General features: G+C 34.4%; 2 protein-coding genes across 3 annotated transcripts; one reads left to right on the plus strand and one right to left on the minus strand.

The window, feature by feature from the left end:
- Positions 1–477: 477 nt before the first annotated feature.
- On the plus strand, positions 478–6,908 carry LOC129308713 (ATPase 11, plasma membrane-type). Its single transcript, XM_054950041.1, has 21 exons — positions 478–863; positions 958–1,077; positions 1,191–1,289; positions 1,359–1,496; positions 1,696–1,830; positions 1,935–2,114; positions 2,204–2,410; positions 2,501–2,620; positions 2,707–2,826; positions 2,978–3,100; positions 3,185–3,289; positions 3,420–3,564; positions 4,074–4,238; positions 4,399–4,637; positions 4,896–4,928; positions 5,044–5,125; positions 5,224–5,384; positions 5,505–5,690; positions 5,786–5,968; positions 6,055–6,233; positions 6,414–6,908. Exons 1-21 carry the CDS (start codon positions 810–812, stop codon positions 6,508–6,510), a joined length of 2,871 nt encoding a protein of 956 aa, XP_054806016.1. The 5' UTR covers positions 478–809; the 3' UTR covers positions 6,511–6,908.
- A 6,435-nt stretch (positions 6,909–13,343) lies between these two features.
- LOC129307996 (protein NRT1/ PTR FAMILY 2.11-like) lies at positions 13,344–16,149 on the minus strand. 2 transcript variants are annotated; one of them, XM_054948951.1, is made up of 4 exons: positions 15,822–16,149; positions 15,471–15,688; positions 14,632–15,188; positions 13,344–14,548 (listed from the first exon to the last, which is right to left on the minus strand). In XM_054948951.1, the coding sequence occupies exons 1-4, from the start codon at positions 15,931–15,933 to the stop codon at positions 13,645–13,647; spliced, it is 1,791 nt and encodes a 596-aa protein (XP_054804926.1). In that variant the 5' UTR covers positions 15,934–16,149; the 3' UTR covers positions 13,344–13,644. The 2 variants fall into 2 exon arrangements, with proteins under 2 accessions (XP_054804926.1, XP_054804927.1); XM_054948952.1 differs by lacking the exon at positions 15,822–16,149 and adding an exon at positions 15,319–15,415 and having other exon boundaries at positions 15,496–15,635.
- Positions 16,150–16,831: the final 682 nt, after the last annotated feature.

The following is a 16,831-nucleotide window of genomic DNA, read 5'->3' on the forward strand; positions in this document are numbered from 1 at the left end:
ATTTATAATTTTTTTTATTAAAGTTATTATTGAGCTTTATTAATATATACGTGTGTGTAATTTTTTTTTTAATTATCTTATAACTAGCGAACAGTTCGAGTAACATTTTGCGGTTAAAAATAGTTATGATTTTGAAAAAATATTTTAACACAAATATAAAAAATATAACTTTTCACATAAAAATGTTCGTCTTGTCACGTTACGGCCGAGAAAGAAGATATCTTCTTTTTAGGTTAGCCCGCCGACTTCCTCTGGTATTCCCACCAAACATACGACCATTGCGCCCTTCCGGATTTTCTTCGAGTGGTCTTTGAATTTAACTCATTTTTACTCATACACAAGAAAAATGAAACAGGTATTAAAAAAACGGCAAAAATGTTTTGTAATTTCGAGGTGATATGGTTCAGGTTCATGTGGAATTGGGACAAAATTTAAAAAATATCTTAATATAATAATAATAAAAAGAAATAAAATGTGATTGTTAGTTGTTACAACCTGCTCAACTCCTCTTATAGTGTCCGTACTGGACTCCATTGCGGTTTTTCTCTCTGGGTTCTGCGTCGCTTCTTTCTGCAGATTTGCTGTTGCCCTTCTTGTTTGGTATTGCTCGTTGCTTTCTTTGGTCCAAGGAATCTGGGGTCAAAAATCAAATCAGTACAAGCCCCTTCAACCCGTAGATTTCCTCTTGTCATTGTATACTCCATCTGCTTGGTGCTTCCAGCTATCACGGTTTACGCACCGGCTTTATCTCTATGGGTCTTGATTTTTGAATGGTCTTTTAGAGAGAGACAGATAGAGAGAGAGAGAGGATGGCAGAGAAGTCTGAAGCACTGGAGGCTGTTTTGAAGGAAGCTGTGGATTTGGTAATAGATCTGAATGGCTTTGAGCTTCGTAGCTGTTATGGGTAATTTTTGTTTTCCGTTTGGTCGTTATTTTGATTTTTTTTTTTTAATGCAGGAGAACATACCCATTGAGGAGGTGTTTGAGAATCTGAGATGTAGTAGGGAAGGTCTCACCTCTGACGCTGCTGAAGAGAGACTGGCCATCTTTGGCCACAACAAGCTTGAGGAGAAAAAGGTTTAGTCGCCATCTTAGCTTGTTGCCTTCTCCAAGCCACCTAATTTGGGGAGTTGAGCGTGTGTCTTTTTTTTTTTTTTCCATTCTGCCATTAATTTTCCGGGAATTTTCAGGAGAGCAAATTTTTGAAGTTCTTGGGATTTATGTGGAATCCTCTGTCTTGGGTCATGGAAGCTGCTGCTATAATGGCAATAGCACTTGCCAATGGTGGGGTGAGTATATTGCTCAGGTTTGAGTATAAACTTTATTAAGTTGAATCCTTTCTCACAGTTTTAATGCAGGGGAAGCCTCCTGACTGGCAAGATTTTGTGGGTATCATTACGCTGCTTTTTATCAATTCAACTATCAGTTTCATCGAGGAGAACAATGCGGGTAATGCTGCAGCCGCTCTCATGGCTCGCCTCGCTCCAAAAGCAAAGGTGTCAAATTAAACTACAATTTGTTTTCCTCATTTCATAGTACGGACGAATTTATAATTACCGTGGGCGGCTTTATTGGCTTGATATTTATGTGAATTTGACATTGGTACAGCAAAATTTATGCTCTGGGTTCATCTCGTTTCTCTTCCCTGTATTCCTCGTCCTTATAAGTTTATTTTCTCGTGTCTACGTTGCAAAGGTTCTTCGAGATGGCAGGTGGAATGAGCAAGATGCCGCGGTTCTGGTTCCTGGTGACATAATCAGTATTAAACTTGGGGATATTATACCAGCTGATGCACGTCTACTCGAAGGGGATCCTTTGAAAATTGATCAAGTGGGTTCTCTAATAGTTTTGATTCGCGTATAATTCCTTAACATGCCAAATGGGTTAGTCACAGCCTTCTTTCCCCTTATTCGTTCCTGCCTTTTGCTTTCCAGTCTGCTCTTACTGGAGAGTCTTTGCCAGTTACCAAGGGACCTGGTGACGGTGTATACTCTGGTTCTACATGTAAACAAGGAGAGATTGAAGCTGTGGTCATCGCCACTGGTGTTCATACCTTTTTTGGGAAAGCTGCTCACCTTGTAGATACCACTAATCAAGTGGGTCACTTCCAAAAGGTAACATGGGAGGAGGCACCTTTTTTCTGTTCTGAAATGCCCAATTCATGTTTCAGGCTTCCTTTGTTCTTATGCATTATTTTGTATAGGTCTTGACTGCAATTGGGAACTTCTGCATATGTTCAATTGCTGTGGGGATGATTATTGAGATTATTGTCATGTATCCCATCCAAGATCGAGAATATCGCCCTGGAATTGATAACCTTCTTGTCCTCCTTATTGGAGGAATTCCAATTGCCATGCCCACAGTTCTCTCTGTGACCATGGCGATTGGTTCTCATAGTTTATCTCAGCAGGTTGGTTAGATTTCTTGGCGAGTCTTAATTGAGCATTCTTGTAGTGTGTATATGTATTAGTCCCATACTAATGGGTTATGATGTTTGCAGGGGGCTATCACCAAGAGAATGACAGCTATTGAAGAGATGGCAGGCATGGATGTACTTTGCAGTGATAAGACTGGAACTTTAACTTTAAACAAGCTCACTGTTGACAGGAACCTTATTGAGGTTAGATGATGAATCGTGTTTCTTTCTGGATTATCTCATTCAGCGTGATATCCTCTTGTAATTTCCCCCCCATTTCAACCTCCAAGGTCTTTACAAAAGGAGTAGATCCAGATACTGTTGTTTTGATGGCAGCACAAGCCTCAAGACTTGAAAATCAAGATGCAATTGATTCTGCCATTGTTGGGATGCTGGCTGATCCAAAAGAGGTTAGTCAATGATTTATTATTTGCCGCTATTCTTCACATGCAATATATTTATAAGCTGCCCCTGCAAGCCTGCAACCAGAACCCATCCAGTTTGTTCTTTTGTGCTCTAGTTAGTAACAAATTTCCTTTTTCTAACTTGTTGCTACCAAAGGCACGTGCTGGCATTCAAGAAGTGCATTTTCTTCCTTTCAATCCTACTGATAAGCGGACAGCATTAACTTATATTGATCGTGATGGTAAAATGCATAGAGTAAGCAAAGGTGCACCAGAGCAGGTGATTTGCTATCAGTTTTCACAACATTTTATGTTATTCTTATGACCCATATTCTTATTGTGATCGGTAATGATTGATTGTTAGATTCTTAATCTTGCACACAATAAGTCAGACATTGAACGTAGAGTTCATGCAGTGATAGATAAGTTTGCAGAGCGTGGTTTGCGATCTCTTGCTGTAGCATACCAGGTGATTTTTTTTTTTAATTTCATGCATTCATGCTTGATAATGTGGTAAATATGTATCCCTATAAGCTATGCTACATGTCTTATTTTAAGTTTGAAATGTTTACAATGCAAGGTTTTCCCTTTTTTAACAGGAAGTTCCAGAAGGAAGGAAAGAGAGTGCTGGAGGTCCGTGGCAGTTTATTGGTCTTATGCCTCTGTTTGATCCACCTAGGCATGATAGTGCTGAAACAATACGGAGGGCACTTAACCTTGGAGTAAATGTCAAAATGATTACAGGTCAGTTTTACATACTATAATGAAAGCTTTTGATTTGATTGTATTGTAGTGCTGAAGTCAGTCATTGTGGCTGATGGGTGTCTTAGATGCATAGGAACAAACTACTGGGTCCAACCAAACCATTGACGCACTCCTTGTCTTGATATCTGAGTCCTATTCAGCCATTCTTGATCATTATTCTGGCAACTAAACAATACCTTTGACTAAAACTTATGATATTCAAGGATGTAATTAAATATAAAGTAGCTAAAACAAGCCTTTTGGATGACTGAAGGGTTGGTTTCCATGTTATTGATCCTAAAGAAAATTAACTTGTCAACTTCACCATCTTCACCATAATACAGTGAGAATTTGTTTGATGCATGCTACCCATTTGGAAATTAGCTTTTCTTTTGTGCCTAATGATGGGTCTGTATTCCAACATCACTGTGCTATCAGTCATTGTTCAGACCTTATCAAGGCAAGTCCTTTTTCAAATTTTATTTTTTAGTTTCCTGCCTTTTTATCAGGGGATCAACTGGCTATAGGAAAGGAAACGGGCCGCCGCTTGGGAATGGGTACCAACATGTATCCTTCATCAGCATTACTCGGGCAGGACAAGGATGAATCCATTGCTGCTTTGCCTGTTGATGAACTGATTGAAAAGGCTGATGGATTTGCTGGTGTTTTCCCGGGTATACTTCTATGTTGATCACTTTCTGAGCCTTTCCTTAATTGTTTGAGTCTGACATATATTGAATTGTACGTATTTTTCCCTTCTAAAATATTTTTAGCGGTTTTGTCATGTTACTAAATCTATATAGTTATATAATTATATATTATATAATTGTCCAGAGCACAAGTATGAGATTGTGAAACGCTTGCAAGCTAGGAAACATATATGTGGAATGACTGGTGATGGAGTGAATGATGCGCCAGCCCTTAAAAAGGCAGACATTGGTATAGCTGTTGCTGATGCGACTGATGCAGCTCGTAGTGCATCTGATATTGTTTTGACAGAACCTGGTCTTAGTGTTATCATCAGTGCTGTTTTGACTAGTCGGGCTATCTTTCAGAGAATGAAAAATTATACAGTGAGCAATTTAACTATTGTGATCTCTTATCATTACTTGGTTGAAAGTTGCCACCCCCCAACTTTCTTTTCGTGAGAGCCAATGTGATCTCTTACCACTTGTGCCACTATAGTACTGCATTTCTTTTTTTTTTTTAAAATGTGGAGTGGTTTTTGTCTGGGCCAAATGCACTTGGGGTTAATGTTAGTGTTAGATGCTTATTAAACAAATATCAGCTAACCAATTTGTCTTTCTTTCTTTTTTTTTTTTTTTATCCAGATTTATGCTGTCTCAATTACAATTCGTATTGTGGTACGTAAATTGTTTTTCCACTCTGTTACCAATTTTCTCCCTGGCATGAGCGTGGTTGATAAAATTTGTCTTCAATTTTCTTACCCTATTCTACATGTTCGACGTGATGTTGCAGCTTGGTTTCATGTTGCTGGCTCTTATCTGGAAGTTTGACTTTCCACCTTTCATGGTTCTCATTATTGCCATTCTGAATGATGGTTTGTTGTTTCTTTTCTGTCATTGTCTTCTTTTTTGTCTTCTGCAGCATGCTTCTATGCGACCCGAGTTCTAATTGTACATGATTATGACATTTTAGGTACTATTATGACAATTTCAAAAGATCGGGTAAAACCATCTCCTCTACCAGATAGCTGGAAGCTGGCAGAGATATTTACCACTGGAATTGTACTTGGAAGTTACTTGGCAATGATGACAGTGATATTCTTTTGGGCGGCATACAAAACAGATTTCTTCCCGGTAGAACTACAATTTCACTCCATGAATATTTTTCCCTAGTCATGTCAACTTCGGTCTTCAACATCAGGCTTTTGTTTTTGTTGGATACTTAGATGGTCTCTTGCTCTTCTAATTTTTCAGCGAGTATTTGGGGTCTCAAGTCTTGAGAAAACTGCTCGTGATGATTTCCGAAAACTTGCATCAGCAATGTATCTTCAAGTGAGCACTATCAGTCAGGCTCTCATATTTGTAACCCGGTCTCGAAGTTGGTCATATGTTGAGCGTCCTGGCATACTGCTGGTAACTGCTTTTGTGATTGCCCAGCTGGTAAGCAATTAGCTAAATGCTCATTTATTCTGCTACTGTTCTTTCCACGTAGCATTAAGGATAATAACACTAGTGATGGTTTTGTTCCCCCGCAGATTGCTACTTTGGTTGCAGTCTATGCAAACTGGAGCTTTGCTGCAATTGAAGGAATAGGTTGGGGTTGGGCTGGCGTGATATGGTTATACAACATAATATTCTATATCCCACTTGATTTGCTCAAGTTCTTCATCCGCTATGCTTTGAGTGGTAGAGCTTGGGATCTTGTCATTGAGCAAAGGGTAAGTACCAAGTGGAGTTTGTCAGGGCATCTTATCCGAGGTCTTTCGCTTACAGCTCCGAGCTCACTGGATTCATTGACATGTAGGTTGCATTCACAAGGCAAAAGGACTTTGGAAAGGAACAAAGGGAACTCCAATGGGCACATGCACAAAGAACATTGCATGGGTTACAAGCACCTGACCCCAAATTGTTCACCGAGCGCACACATTTCCATGAACTCAATCAAATGGCTGAAGAAGCAAAAAGGAGAGCTGAAATTGCAAGGTACACAAAAGCATCACCGCGCTTTCGTTTCTTTCTTCACACGAACTTGTCAAATCAAACTCAGAAGTCAGAATCATAAGGGCCAAGTGCTACCAGGAAATGAAATAAGGGAGAATTTACTAATCACACACAGATACACTGCAATCATGTGTTTATTTGTGTTCTGGCAACTTCATGCAGGCTGAGAGAGCTGCATACACTGAAAGGTCATGTAGAATCAGTTGTGAGGCTGAAGGGGCTTGACATAGAAACAATTCAGCAAGCATACACAGTCTGAGGTGCTAATCCATTTGTCGACTGATAGATATGCCGTGAAGGGGAGGAGATGCACATGGTAATGGCGCTGAGAGTAATAGGATGTAGTGAATGATTGCATTGGGTAACCTGAATATCCTTTTTATGGTGCTGTTCTGTTTTGAGCACTTGAAGGAGTGCTTTGTTAGCTCTATATATGTGCTGTTTTTTTTTTTTTTTTTTTGGGGGGGGGGGGGTCCTGCTACCAATGTACCTTTTCATCTATCTCACAAATCTATGAAGCCAGAAAAGAACAGGCAGTTAGGCATTCATGTTCTTGTTATGTGCTTGATAGATGACTTGGGGCCAGGATTTTAAAATATGGACGCACGAATAAATTTTGAAGGAAAACATGGGATTATCCTGTTGTTTTGAATCTCACCGTCATGATGTCTACCTTGACTAATTTTAACTTCAAAAGTAGATGGAAACTCACAAGACTGATTAGATATTGGGTTTACTTATGTGTAACGACAATGTCAAATAGCCTTGTTCCGCTGAGTGTGGTGGTTGATTAGATGAATTGGGCGACACTTCTATTCTTTATCAACCAAATTAACTTATTACGTGTCCATCGCCATAAAGGTAAGGGTATGTATGGAATGACGTCATGCTAACGAGATGTGGGGGCTTTACTGGTTTTGTTGCCCTAGCTCCTAGCTTCTATCTCATAGGGCTGGGAGATTTGGAATACAAAAATTTGTTTACCCTACCCGCCAAAAATTAAAATGGTTGAAACTCATTTTCAGAATGGGCTTCCCAGCATACATGTTTGGGCTCTGTATTTATGCTATTTTCATGCATTTTGCACGTGACAGCATCTTTTTCCATGGGTGGTTTGTTTTCTTTTCGAGCGACTAGTTTATTAAAAAAATAGTAATTTTTTGGCAGACGTTTAATAAAAAAATAAATATATGTTTCAGAATTAGCTTTGTCCAAAATGAATTTAATATTTATTCATTAATTTTTAGTTGTGTATGATCAGTGGTCAAAGTTTTGTATAATCAATATAAAATATAACATGCATGAAATTTATAAAATCTATAATCAGTTTTTTAAGGAGCAGCAAGCAAGTTGGTATCAACAAAGAATTTTATATTTTAAATTTCTTATAATTCATAAGAAAACGTGTCTAATGGAAAATAATATTTATTTAAGAAAGTATTTCAATAAGTATTGTGGATGGAAAGAAATAATTTTAGGGGAGCTTGTTCTCATTAAACTCCAATTAAACGTAAATTAGTTGTTAATAATAGACTAAGCATATGATTTGGACAGCTGTCAAACAAACCCCAAAATAATTGGACAGCTGATGTTGATTGTGGAGATTAGTCAGACCAAAAATCATGTGTGACAAGAGACACGATCACCTCACCGTGGGTATATGACTGGAAATCTTAACAAGTCATGATAGCAGGTTTCCAATTGGAATATTCGAAAAAATACATTTGAATTATTTGGTTTTATGAATATAAGGATATTACGTCGATATTTATTATCTCATCATATTTTTTAGATTTTTTAATATCTTTTGGTTATTAAAATATCTTTTAACTATTATTATCTTTTATATTTTATTCAAGGAAAAATGTATAAAAATATTTAAGAAGTCATTAACTAAGAGTATCTAATAGCTTTAGGTGAGAAAAATATGAGTGCTCATGAAATTATTTTTTTCAATGTATCTGTGATTAAATTGTTAAAAGTCAAATACATTGACCACTTGGTCATAAACATAGTGAACAAAATAATTTCATTGACAACTTCTTGAGTATTTTTACTTTTTTGCCTTTTATTTACTTTAATTGATATATTTGTACTTGTAAATAGAATATACCTTAATTGTAGTCTTCGCACTAAAATGAGAACTATCTCTTCTCTCACTATTTGGATATTCTTTCCTTCTAATATTTTATCTTCTCTTCTTCAAAATATTTATTTATTTCATAACACCACAATTGCTTCACTCTTGACATAATTAGGTGAGTGCCCTTATAATTATTGAATTAGAGATTAATGCTCATGCTAATGAACATCTCTAATAAAGATGGAGTTATATTCAGTTAAATATTGAGCAAATCTCTTTTATCCATGCACTCTTGTTATTTTATATTTTATTTATTTATTAAAATTTTTGGTTCAATTGTTTTCTTCCTTCCTCAATTAATAATAATTACATATTCTGTGCTAAATCTAGAAGTGAGGCACAACACATAACATAAAGTAGATCTTGAAATTATCCATATATAATATAGAGTTCTTGAAGTTATTCACATAGAAAGATAAGGTGAATCTTGAAAATATAACCACATGGTATAGTGTAGATCCTAAAAATATCTACATTTATTTATTTATCCTACATTCAATTCCTTATTTTTAATTCATTTTTTCTATACATAATTTTGTTAGCTATCTACACATAATTTTTAGAAAATTGGATTCTAAATTTATCAACACATAATATAAAATCATAAAATTATTCATATAAAATATAAAATAAATTCTAAAGTTATTCATATAAAATATAAAGTACATCCTGAAGTTATCTACAATTAAAATAATTTATTTAGCTAAATTTTTGTGAATCTTGAAGCTATACATATAAAATATAAAATAGGTCTTGATATTACTTACATTTAAAATAATTTATTATTATATTCAAGCTATTTTATAATCCAGCGTAACCAGTTTACTTTATTTGTTGGAATCATATCTCAATTTCCTATTTAGTTACCAACACCATACATGTATATATATCACGCTGTTATTTATATATATATATATATATATATAATGAAGCAATGCTATTTATTTTTTTTCTTTTTTTGGGCCCGCACAAAAATATAAGACCTATCAATAATTTATAATTGATGTTTGTAAATTCACAAATAAAGTTAGTCATTTAACAATTAATATTGCTGCTTCTGATTAAACAACTGATGTGCAAGTTTTGTATAATTATTAGTAGGTCAATTCATGTAATTTACAATTCATATTGGTAAATTAATAAGTGAAGTAAAAAAATTAACAACTAATAATTCTACATCTTAGAAAAAAATTAACAAGTGAGGGGTATTTTAGTCTCTTCACTGTTAAAATTATTTTCATTTCAGTCCTCCTAGACTAAATTGAAATTTTAATTTTTTTTGGGACCCACAAGTAATTAAGTTATATCCCTAATCCTTAGTTAAAATTCTCCCATAATTTTATGATTACATGGCTAAAAGCCATATTTGATTTAATGATTGTATGGCCAGAAGATATAATTGATTTTGTTATTATATGGCTAGATGCTATCTTAATTTTAATCATGACTATTCTTTAAAAGGATAATTTTATTGTCCTATGGTTACTATAAATTTTGCAGAATTTCCATGACTACCCTGATGATTAATTTGATGCTTTTAACTATCGTAGCTCTAAAGGCTAATGGTTCATAAGGCCTTGCTAGATTTAAAGATTATTTTTCCATAATTCTAAAAATTATAGTCAATATAATTTATATTGCAAAAAAATTAATAATAGTTTTTTTTTAAAAAAATTAACATGCTTACAAACAATTGTTATCATATGTCCGAGCCATATATAGACAAAATGGCTATAATCTATTCAACTTGAAGGGTGCTAATGCCCTTTATTATAAAGGACCACGAGATGTTAGGAAAATGTATATGAATGATTATGAAAAGCCTTTATAATAATAAATTTATAAAATTATTTATACATAGATAATTTTAATTATTTTATTGAAAAATTTTATTTTAAAGAAAATTATATGGGTCATCTAAGAGTGTTTAGAGATTAATTTTAAAAGAGATTAGACAAGAATGATCTTCTCTCAAAAGAATTCTCTAAAAGGAGGTGAGCAATTAAATATGTGTTCTTTTTTTTATATTCTTTGATTATATGTCCATATAGTTGATTTATTGATCTTTTCTTATAATGTTTATGACATATGATAAATTTTAATTCACCTAGAATGAATAATATAATAATTATGTTTTGATATTTAAATTTGACTATCATTATTGCAAAAGCTAGATAGAAATAGCAAGAGTTTTAAGGTTATTTATAATTTAATTCTAGAAGAACTTTTGAAAATCTCTGTATCATTTTATTATTGAATTAAAGCTATACAATGAAAAAAAAAATCTGTTTAAGTAATATTAAAGCTATTACTCATTTAAAAATAAGCGGTTTTGTTGTTGTTGTTGTATAGGAAATGATAAAATTGATAGAAGTGTTTAAAGAATTTTCATACTCAAAGAAAAAATTTATTTGTGATATTATTTTCTCGAGTTCCAAATAAACTTAGTATAGTATGCTAGAAGTATGCTAATGTTATTTGGCATGACCGATTGAATTATCTCGAATTAGTATTGATGAAAAGTATTATTGAGAATTCATAATAACATTTATTGAAGAACCAAAAGATTTTTCCTAACTAGTTAATATGATATATAGAATTCTCAAATATTGTTTAAAGAAAATTATAAGATTATCACTAGCTATTACTGGGTTTGGAACCCAGATAGATGAAAGATATCAAGTTGACATGAGCTTATTTAGGCACCATATAAACCATACAAAGATATAATGAAATTAAGAGATACATCTATAATGTGGTGGTATAGGTGTATATCAATCAACTCACAACCTGAAATTTGTGAGGAAAAAATTATATTATGTGTACATTTTTTAATTTAGTGATCGAGATGATTCCATATCTCAAGCTTCAATGAATGTTGATATGAAGGAAAGTCTATTGTCATGAGGTTTATTAAAATTATTTATACCTCCAATGAGATGATTAGGCCAATATTTGAAAAATAAGATTTTCCATAAAATATGAAAGTCGTGCCATGTACTCTTTTTTCTTTAGTTAAGGTTTTATTTCACTGAATTTTCTTGATAAAATTTTTAACAAAGAAACTTTCATAAATATAAAAATATTGTGTACTCTTTTTTTTTTTACTAAGTTTTGTGTCCCATTAAATTTTTCTTATTAGGGTTTTAATGAGGTATAATATCTGAAAATCTAAGGGGGAGTATTATGAATATTATGATGTTATGTGAATGTCCATTATTCCATCATATTTTTTAGGTTCTCCCATATCTTTCTTTTACCATAATATTTTTCAGTCATTCAGTGGTTCTCCAAAAATAATATGTGGCTAAATTTGCAACTTTCATTCTTTTTTAAAATGAGAAATGAGAAATGAGAAATAAGAAATAAGCATAGACGTCATAACAATTTCCACCAAAAAGAAAGGTCATAACAATATTGCGTGAAGTTAAACGTTGGGCAATAACAAATTAGCAGTCCAAAAGGACTGAAGACCGAAGAGGCATTCCATTCCTTGGTACAACAATAGAGACAAAAATTGGAATTAATGCATCAAAATTTGGCTTCAGGTTCTTTGATTTGTCAATCAAATGGAAAAAGACGCACCACCAGGCATTCATCGTGGTGAAAAGGATCCGGGCCGCTGAAACATGAGGTTTCAGATTTGAATTCAATTACATAGCCATATTAGGGAAAAAAAAAAAAAATGCCCGATGATCACGGAACTGAATTGAGGGATTTTTATATAATTTCCTATCTACTTGTCTGCGAAGGTTTAGAATGTTGTTTAATTAATGCTACAAAGAATCTGGATATATGTGGACTCAGATTCTACCGTTATGGACCACTTGCTTCTTGAGTGCAATAATTTTTTTTTGTTAATTTGTGTAATGACTAATGATCATGCTACTCTTATTCAATTATTTAATATTTTATGTGGGATTGGTCCCTTAATCTTTGTATTAGTACAAGTTATTTATTAATTTTTTTTATTCCAACTACAGAAAATTCCAATTAATTCTTTGTTTGGTGCTACTTAAGAGTGCACGGCGTGCGCAGACGAATCTCATGCTAATAGTCAAGTAGAACATAAGAAGCCCATGTTTCGTTTGAGTTGGTTAGAATAAAATTAAATGACTTAACTTTGGATTTAAATTATTTTTACATTTTAATTTTTTTATTTTAATAAGCGTAAAATATGAAAACAGTGTGCACTAGGAAGCTCTTGCGTGTATATAAGTGAAAGTGATAAACTTAAAAATAAAGAGGAGAAAATATAACTGTTCTTGGTACCTTTTCTCCTCTCATCTGTCTCTTTATTTTTAAATGTGATGATAAAGACTTAATGGTGGCTAATGTGCACTTAAATTCTATTATTTCTTATGTTGACTTGTTAAATTTATGATAAGTTGTATAAAAATGAGTAGAAGTTAAAAAAAATAAATAAACAAGCAATAGGTAAAGCTTTAGAAAGAAGAAAATGCGACTACGATAGCATAAAGGCATAAAGCTCAGACACCATTTTGTTTATATAATTTTCAACTCATTGTAATTTTACCAATTCAATAATAAAATTAACAAAGTTTGTATATATCAGCAGATTTAACTCTGTCAATAACAATAAAGACTAACGTTACATACAGATAGTAAAACTTAAGGATTAGAACTTAGAAGTAATGAAAAAACTATAGGAATTAATACCCAAATATACTAAAAATATAGAGACTAACAATTGCATTTTTTTTTAAAAGAATTAAACAGTGCTGTTTTGTTGAGATATGTTTCAACTATTCAGCTCTAATATATACGTAAACATGATGTAGTGGCTAAAGGTTTTTAATCACTACTTTTTAGACCTCAAAAGTCAAAACATGTAAAATTGTCTTGGTTTTGACTGGTGGAGGGACTAATCAAGAGCGAGTCCAAAACTTTGAAAATAATGTAGGTGTAATATTCAGAGATACTATTACTACTACTACTACAACAACAACAATAAATCTTATCCCCATTAGGTAGGTTTGGCTATATGAATTGTACAATGTCATTATAATTTATCATATACTAATTTTTTAGAAATATTGTTAATTAAAAGATTTTGATTAACATCTTCTAAAAGTGTTCTATTTAGCCTCTTCTATCATTTTTAACAAAGTTCAAAGTTATTTATTCCACTCTCCTCACTGGCCTAACATCTAGAGATAACATCGTTGAAATCGGTGTATTGTAGGGACCACCAAAATCCATTTGTCCTCAGAAATCTGTCTTTTTCCTTCAAACGCCGTTTGCAGATGTTTCTGTTTGTTTTGATACTTCATGGAGCTCAAGACTAGTGCTGCCAGTTTCTTTATACTTGTACCACGTGGCACATAGCAAAAAGTAGCCAAAGTTTAGAACTTGTAAAGCAGCAACAATGTAATAGAAGTGATCCAATCTCCCCCTGTTAAGATCTTCCGGTATCCAATTCCCACTTGAAGATTTGGATGTCATCCTATGAACTATTGAAATGAGAAGAGTGCTCAAATAGCTTGACCCTGCCATTCCACAGAAGTAAATAGACCCTGCAATGCTTCTCATGTTCTCAGGGAATTGCTTGTAGTAAAACTCAACTTGTCCTACCGATGTAAATGATTCAGCCAGTCCAGATAATACCAGCTGTGGGATAAACCAAAGACCTGACATTGATGAAATAGCACCTTTTCTTGGTTCTACTCCAACAGACTTTGTCAGAGCTAGAGTCCTTCTTTGTTCTTCCACTATGGCAGATACCAGCATGCATAGTATAGCCAGAAACATCCCAATTCCCATCCTCTGAAGCAGTGTGATGCCAGTATCTCTTCTGGTCAGCCTTCTGAGTAAAGGGACCATTTTTCTGTCATATAAAGGTAACCATATGGACATTGTCAGCATGGAGAAGATAGTGTAGGTTGCTGCTGGGATCTTGAAATTGCTATGCCCAACCCTTCTGTCAGATTGAAAAGCTTGGAACACTAGCAAAGTATTTTGTTGGACAATAGCTACATAGAAAATAACGGCTGAGAACCATATGGGTATCACTCTTAACAAGCACTTCACCTCTTCCACTTGCTGCACACTGCAAAGATTCCATGGATCAGTTGGAGACCCATCATGGCTTATGTGATCCGCTGGGGTTACAATTGCTCCTTTGTCAAGCAACCTGTGGGGCAATGCTCTGTTTAGAGTCAATCACAATTAAAGTAGAAATCATCAAATGCTACATACTTAGTCAATTATGGGAACCTGAATTGGTATGTATAAGCAAGCTTGGAGTTCATAGACTTTGGAGGCACATAGGTAAAGAGGGAAACCGATGGATTTTCTGGAGGCTTCAGGTGCCTTTTCTTTGCAGCTACCACTATCACTTGCACTATGCTTGTTACTGGACTTCCTGTTGGTTCAACTTTGACATATATTTTGGACCCCATGTAGAAGACTAAGAAAGATAGGAGCATCAAAGCTGCAGGAATTGCTAAACCCACTGCCCAACTCAAGTTTGATTGTATGTAGACAATTAATGTTAAGGAGACCAAGACTGCAAAATAGATTGTGACAAAATACCAATTGAAGAAGCTGTTGATCCCTTTCTTTCCAGATTCTGTGTTGGGATTGAACTGATCTGCTCCGAATGCTAGGTTGCATGGCCGGATTCCAGCGGCTCCTACTAGAAGTGATCCAAATCCGACCAACAAAAATGCCATTTGCCCTGTCGTTGGCCCTTCACATGTGCTGCTCTCCTTCCTACAGTGAGGTGGATGCAGATTCTTAATGGCTGCTGTTAGCTGTATCATGAGCAATCCCTGTTTCAATGCATATTAGATTCATAAGTTAGATGGTTCAAGTGCTCAATTCCAAAAAGACATGATTCATAGCAGATCTACTGTCACAATTTGTTTTGAAGCTATTTTAGGGTGCGTTTGGTAGATTTACTTTCTAGTCAACATCATATGTGTTGGCAGTTGAACTCAAATCTTTTGTTGCGTGTGCTTAATGTTGCATGACAAAAGCTTTACATGATATCCAAATTCTGGTAAAATTGAACAGATCATAATGAGAAATGTCCGAGGCAGTAGTGTAAATACCAAAAAGGAAGCAAAAGTACAGAACCCTAATGTCTTGAATCGACCAAAGTAAGTATCAGAGACAAAAGCTCCCAGCAAGGTAGCCAAATTGGTGCAGCCATTGAAGATGTTGATCATATTTGTGGCTGTAATGCTTTTCAGGTTGAACACAGCTGTGAGGTAAACCAAGAGGTTGGCTAAGGTGCCAATAGCTCCAAGCTTCTCAAAAGTTTCATTCCCTGCAAGTCATGCAGATGAGTCACACAAAGTTCATGCAGAAAAAAGAAAATGCACAGTAAAGAGAGAGAGACACACACACAGAAGGAGGTGCTTGTACTCGTAGGGAATACAACGTTTGTTTCTTTTGCTTACCTATGATATAGGGCATGGCTCTCCATCCTCTATAGTTGAACTTAGGATCATCATCATCTGTCAAAGTTTTCTCATTGTTTCCCATCACTTTTTCCTTCTCATTCTTCTCCATAATTCCTATCCTTGTTTCTTTCTACCCAGTGAGGCTCATGATTATACAAGTTACTACTTCAATAGAGATAAGGAAAGAGAAGAGTGAGTGCTGAGTGGGGATTCTAGCAAGGTTTCAACTTCCTCTTCTTCTTCCTTATCTCATTTTGTATTTTCCTAATAGTTTTGGAGGAGGAGAGGCCATTTTCGTCCAATGTACTATTGGACCACTAAATTGTCATTCCCAACCTAAACTCCTGTGCTAAATAAACACGCTTTCTTCTCTTTTCTTTTCTTCACCCCCCCCTTTTTTTTGTCTTGTTTTGTTTTGTGTGAATGGCTGAGATGTTCTCTGTACAATTATCTTTAACTGATATAAAAAAAGTAATTAGATCCAAACATGTATAATGGAATTCACCTCAAGCACACTTGTATGTTGCCTCATTATTAGTTTGATTAGTCTATCTTTTCAGGGCAATTTCGAATTCGATGAAAGAAAAAAGAAAAGAAAACTAAATAGAAAATAATTAAAGAAGTGCCTGTTGAGTGATAATAACAATGCATATATAATTTTCCCTTCTCATTAATTCTCCTCAATCTAAACACAGATGAAATAAAACATCAACATTAAAATTTTATATTCCCTTCCGTTTTCCTCAACTCTAAGCGTATCAAAATCTATCAAGAACAATCCATGGTCATTAGAGTATATTGAAACACTTAGAAAGGTCAATTGCGTCATTCATCAAATGATTTTAATAGAGATTTGGTAGTATGGGATACTAAGTCCCATATTAAGTAGTATGGGATACTCAATGGGATAAATAAGTGGGTTGGTTCTTTCATTTTAGCAGCTAACTTTTGAGGTAGAATTTCTCATTCTACTTAGGTACCCATCAAATTTCTTGAAATGTCATGTC

Source organism: Prosopis cineraria, unplaced genomic scaffold (assembly GCF_029017545.1).
Source record: "Prosopis cineraria cultivar Desert tree isolate PC_DT_omini unplaced genomic scaffold, ASM2901754v1 PC4, whole genome shotgun sequence".
Taxonomy (NCBI): domain Eukaryota; kingdom Viridiplantae; phylum Streptophyta; class Magnoliopsida; order Fabales; family Fabaceae; genus Prosopis; species Prosopis cineraria.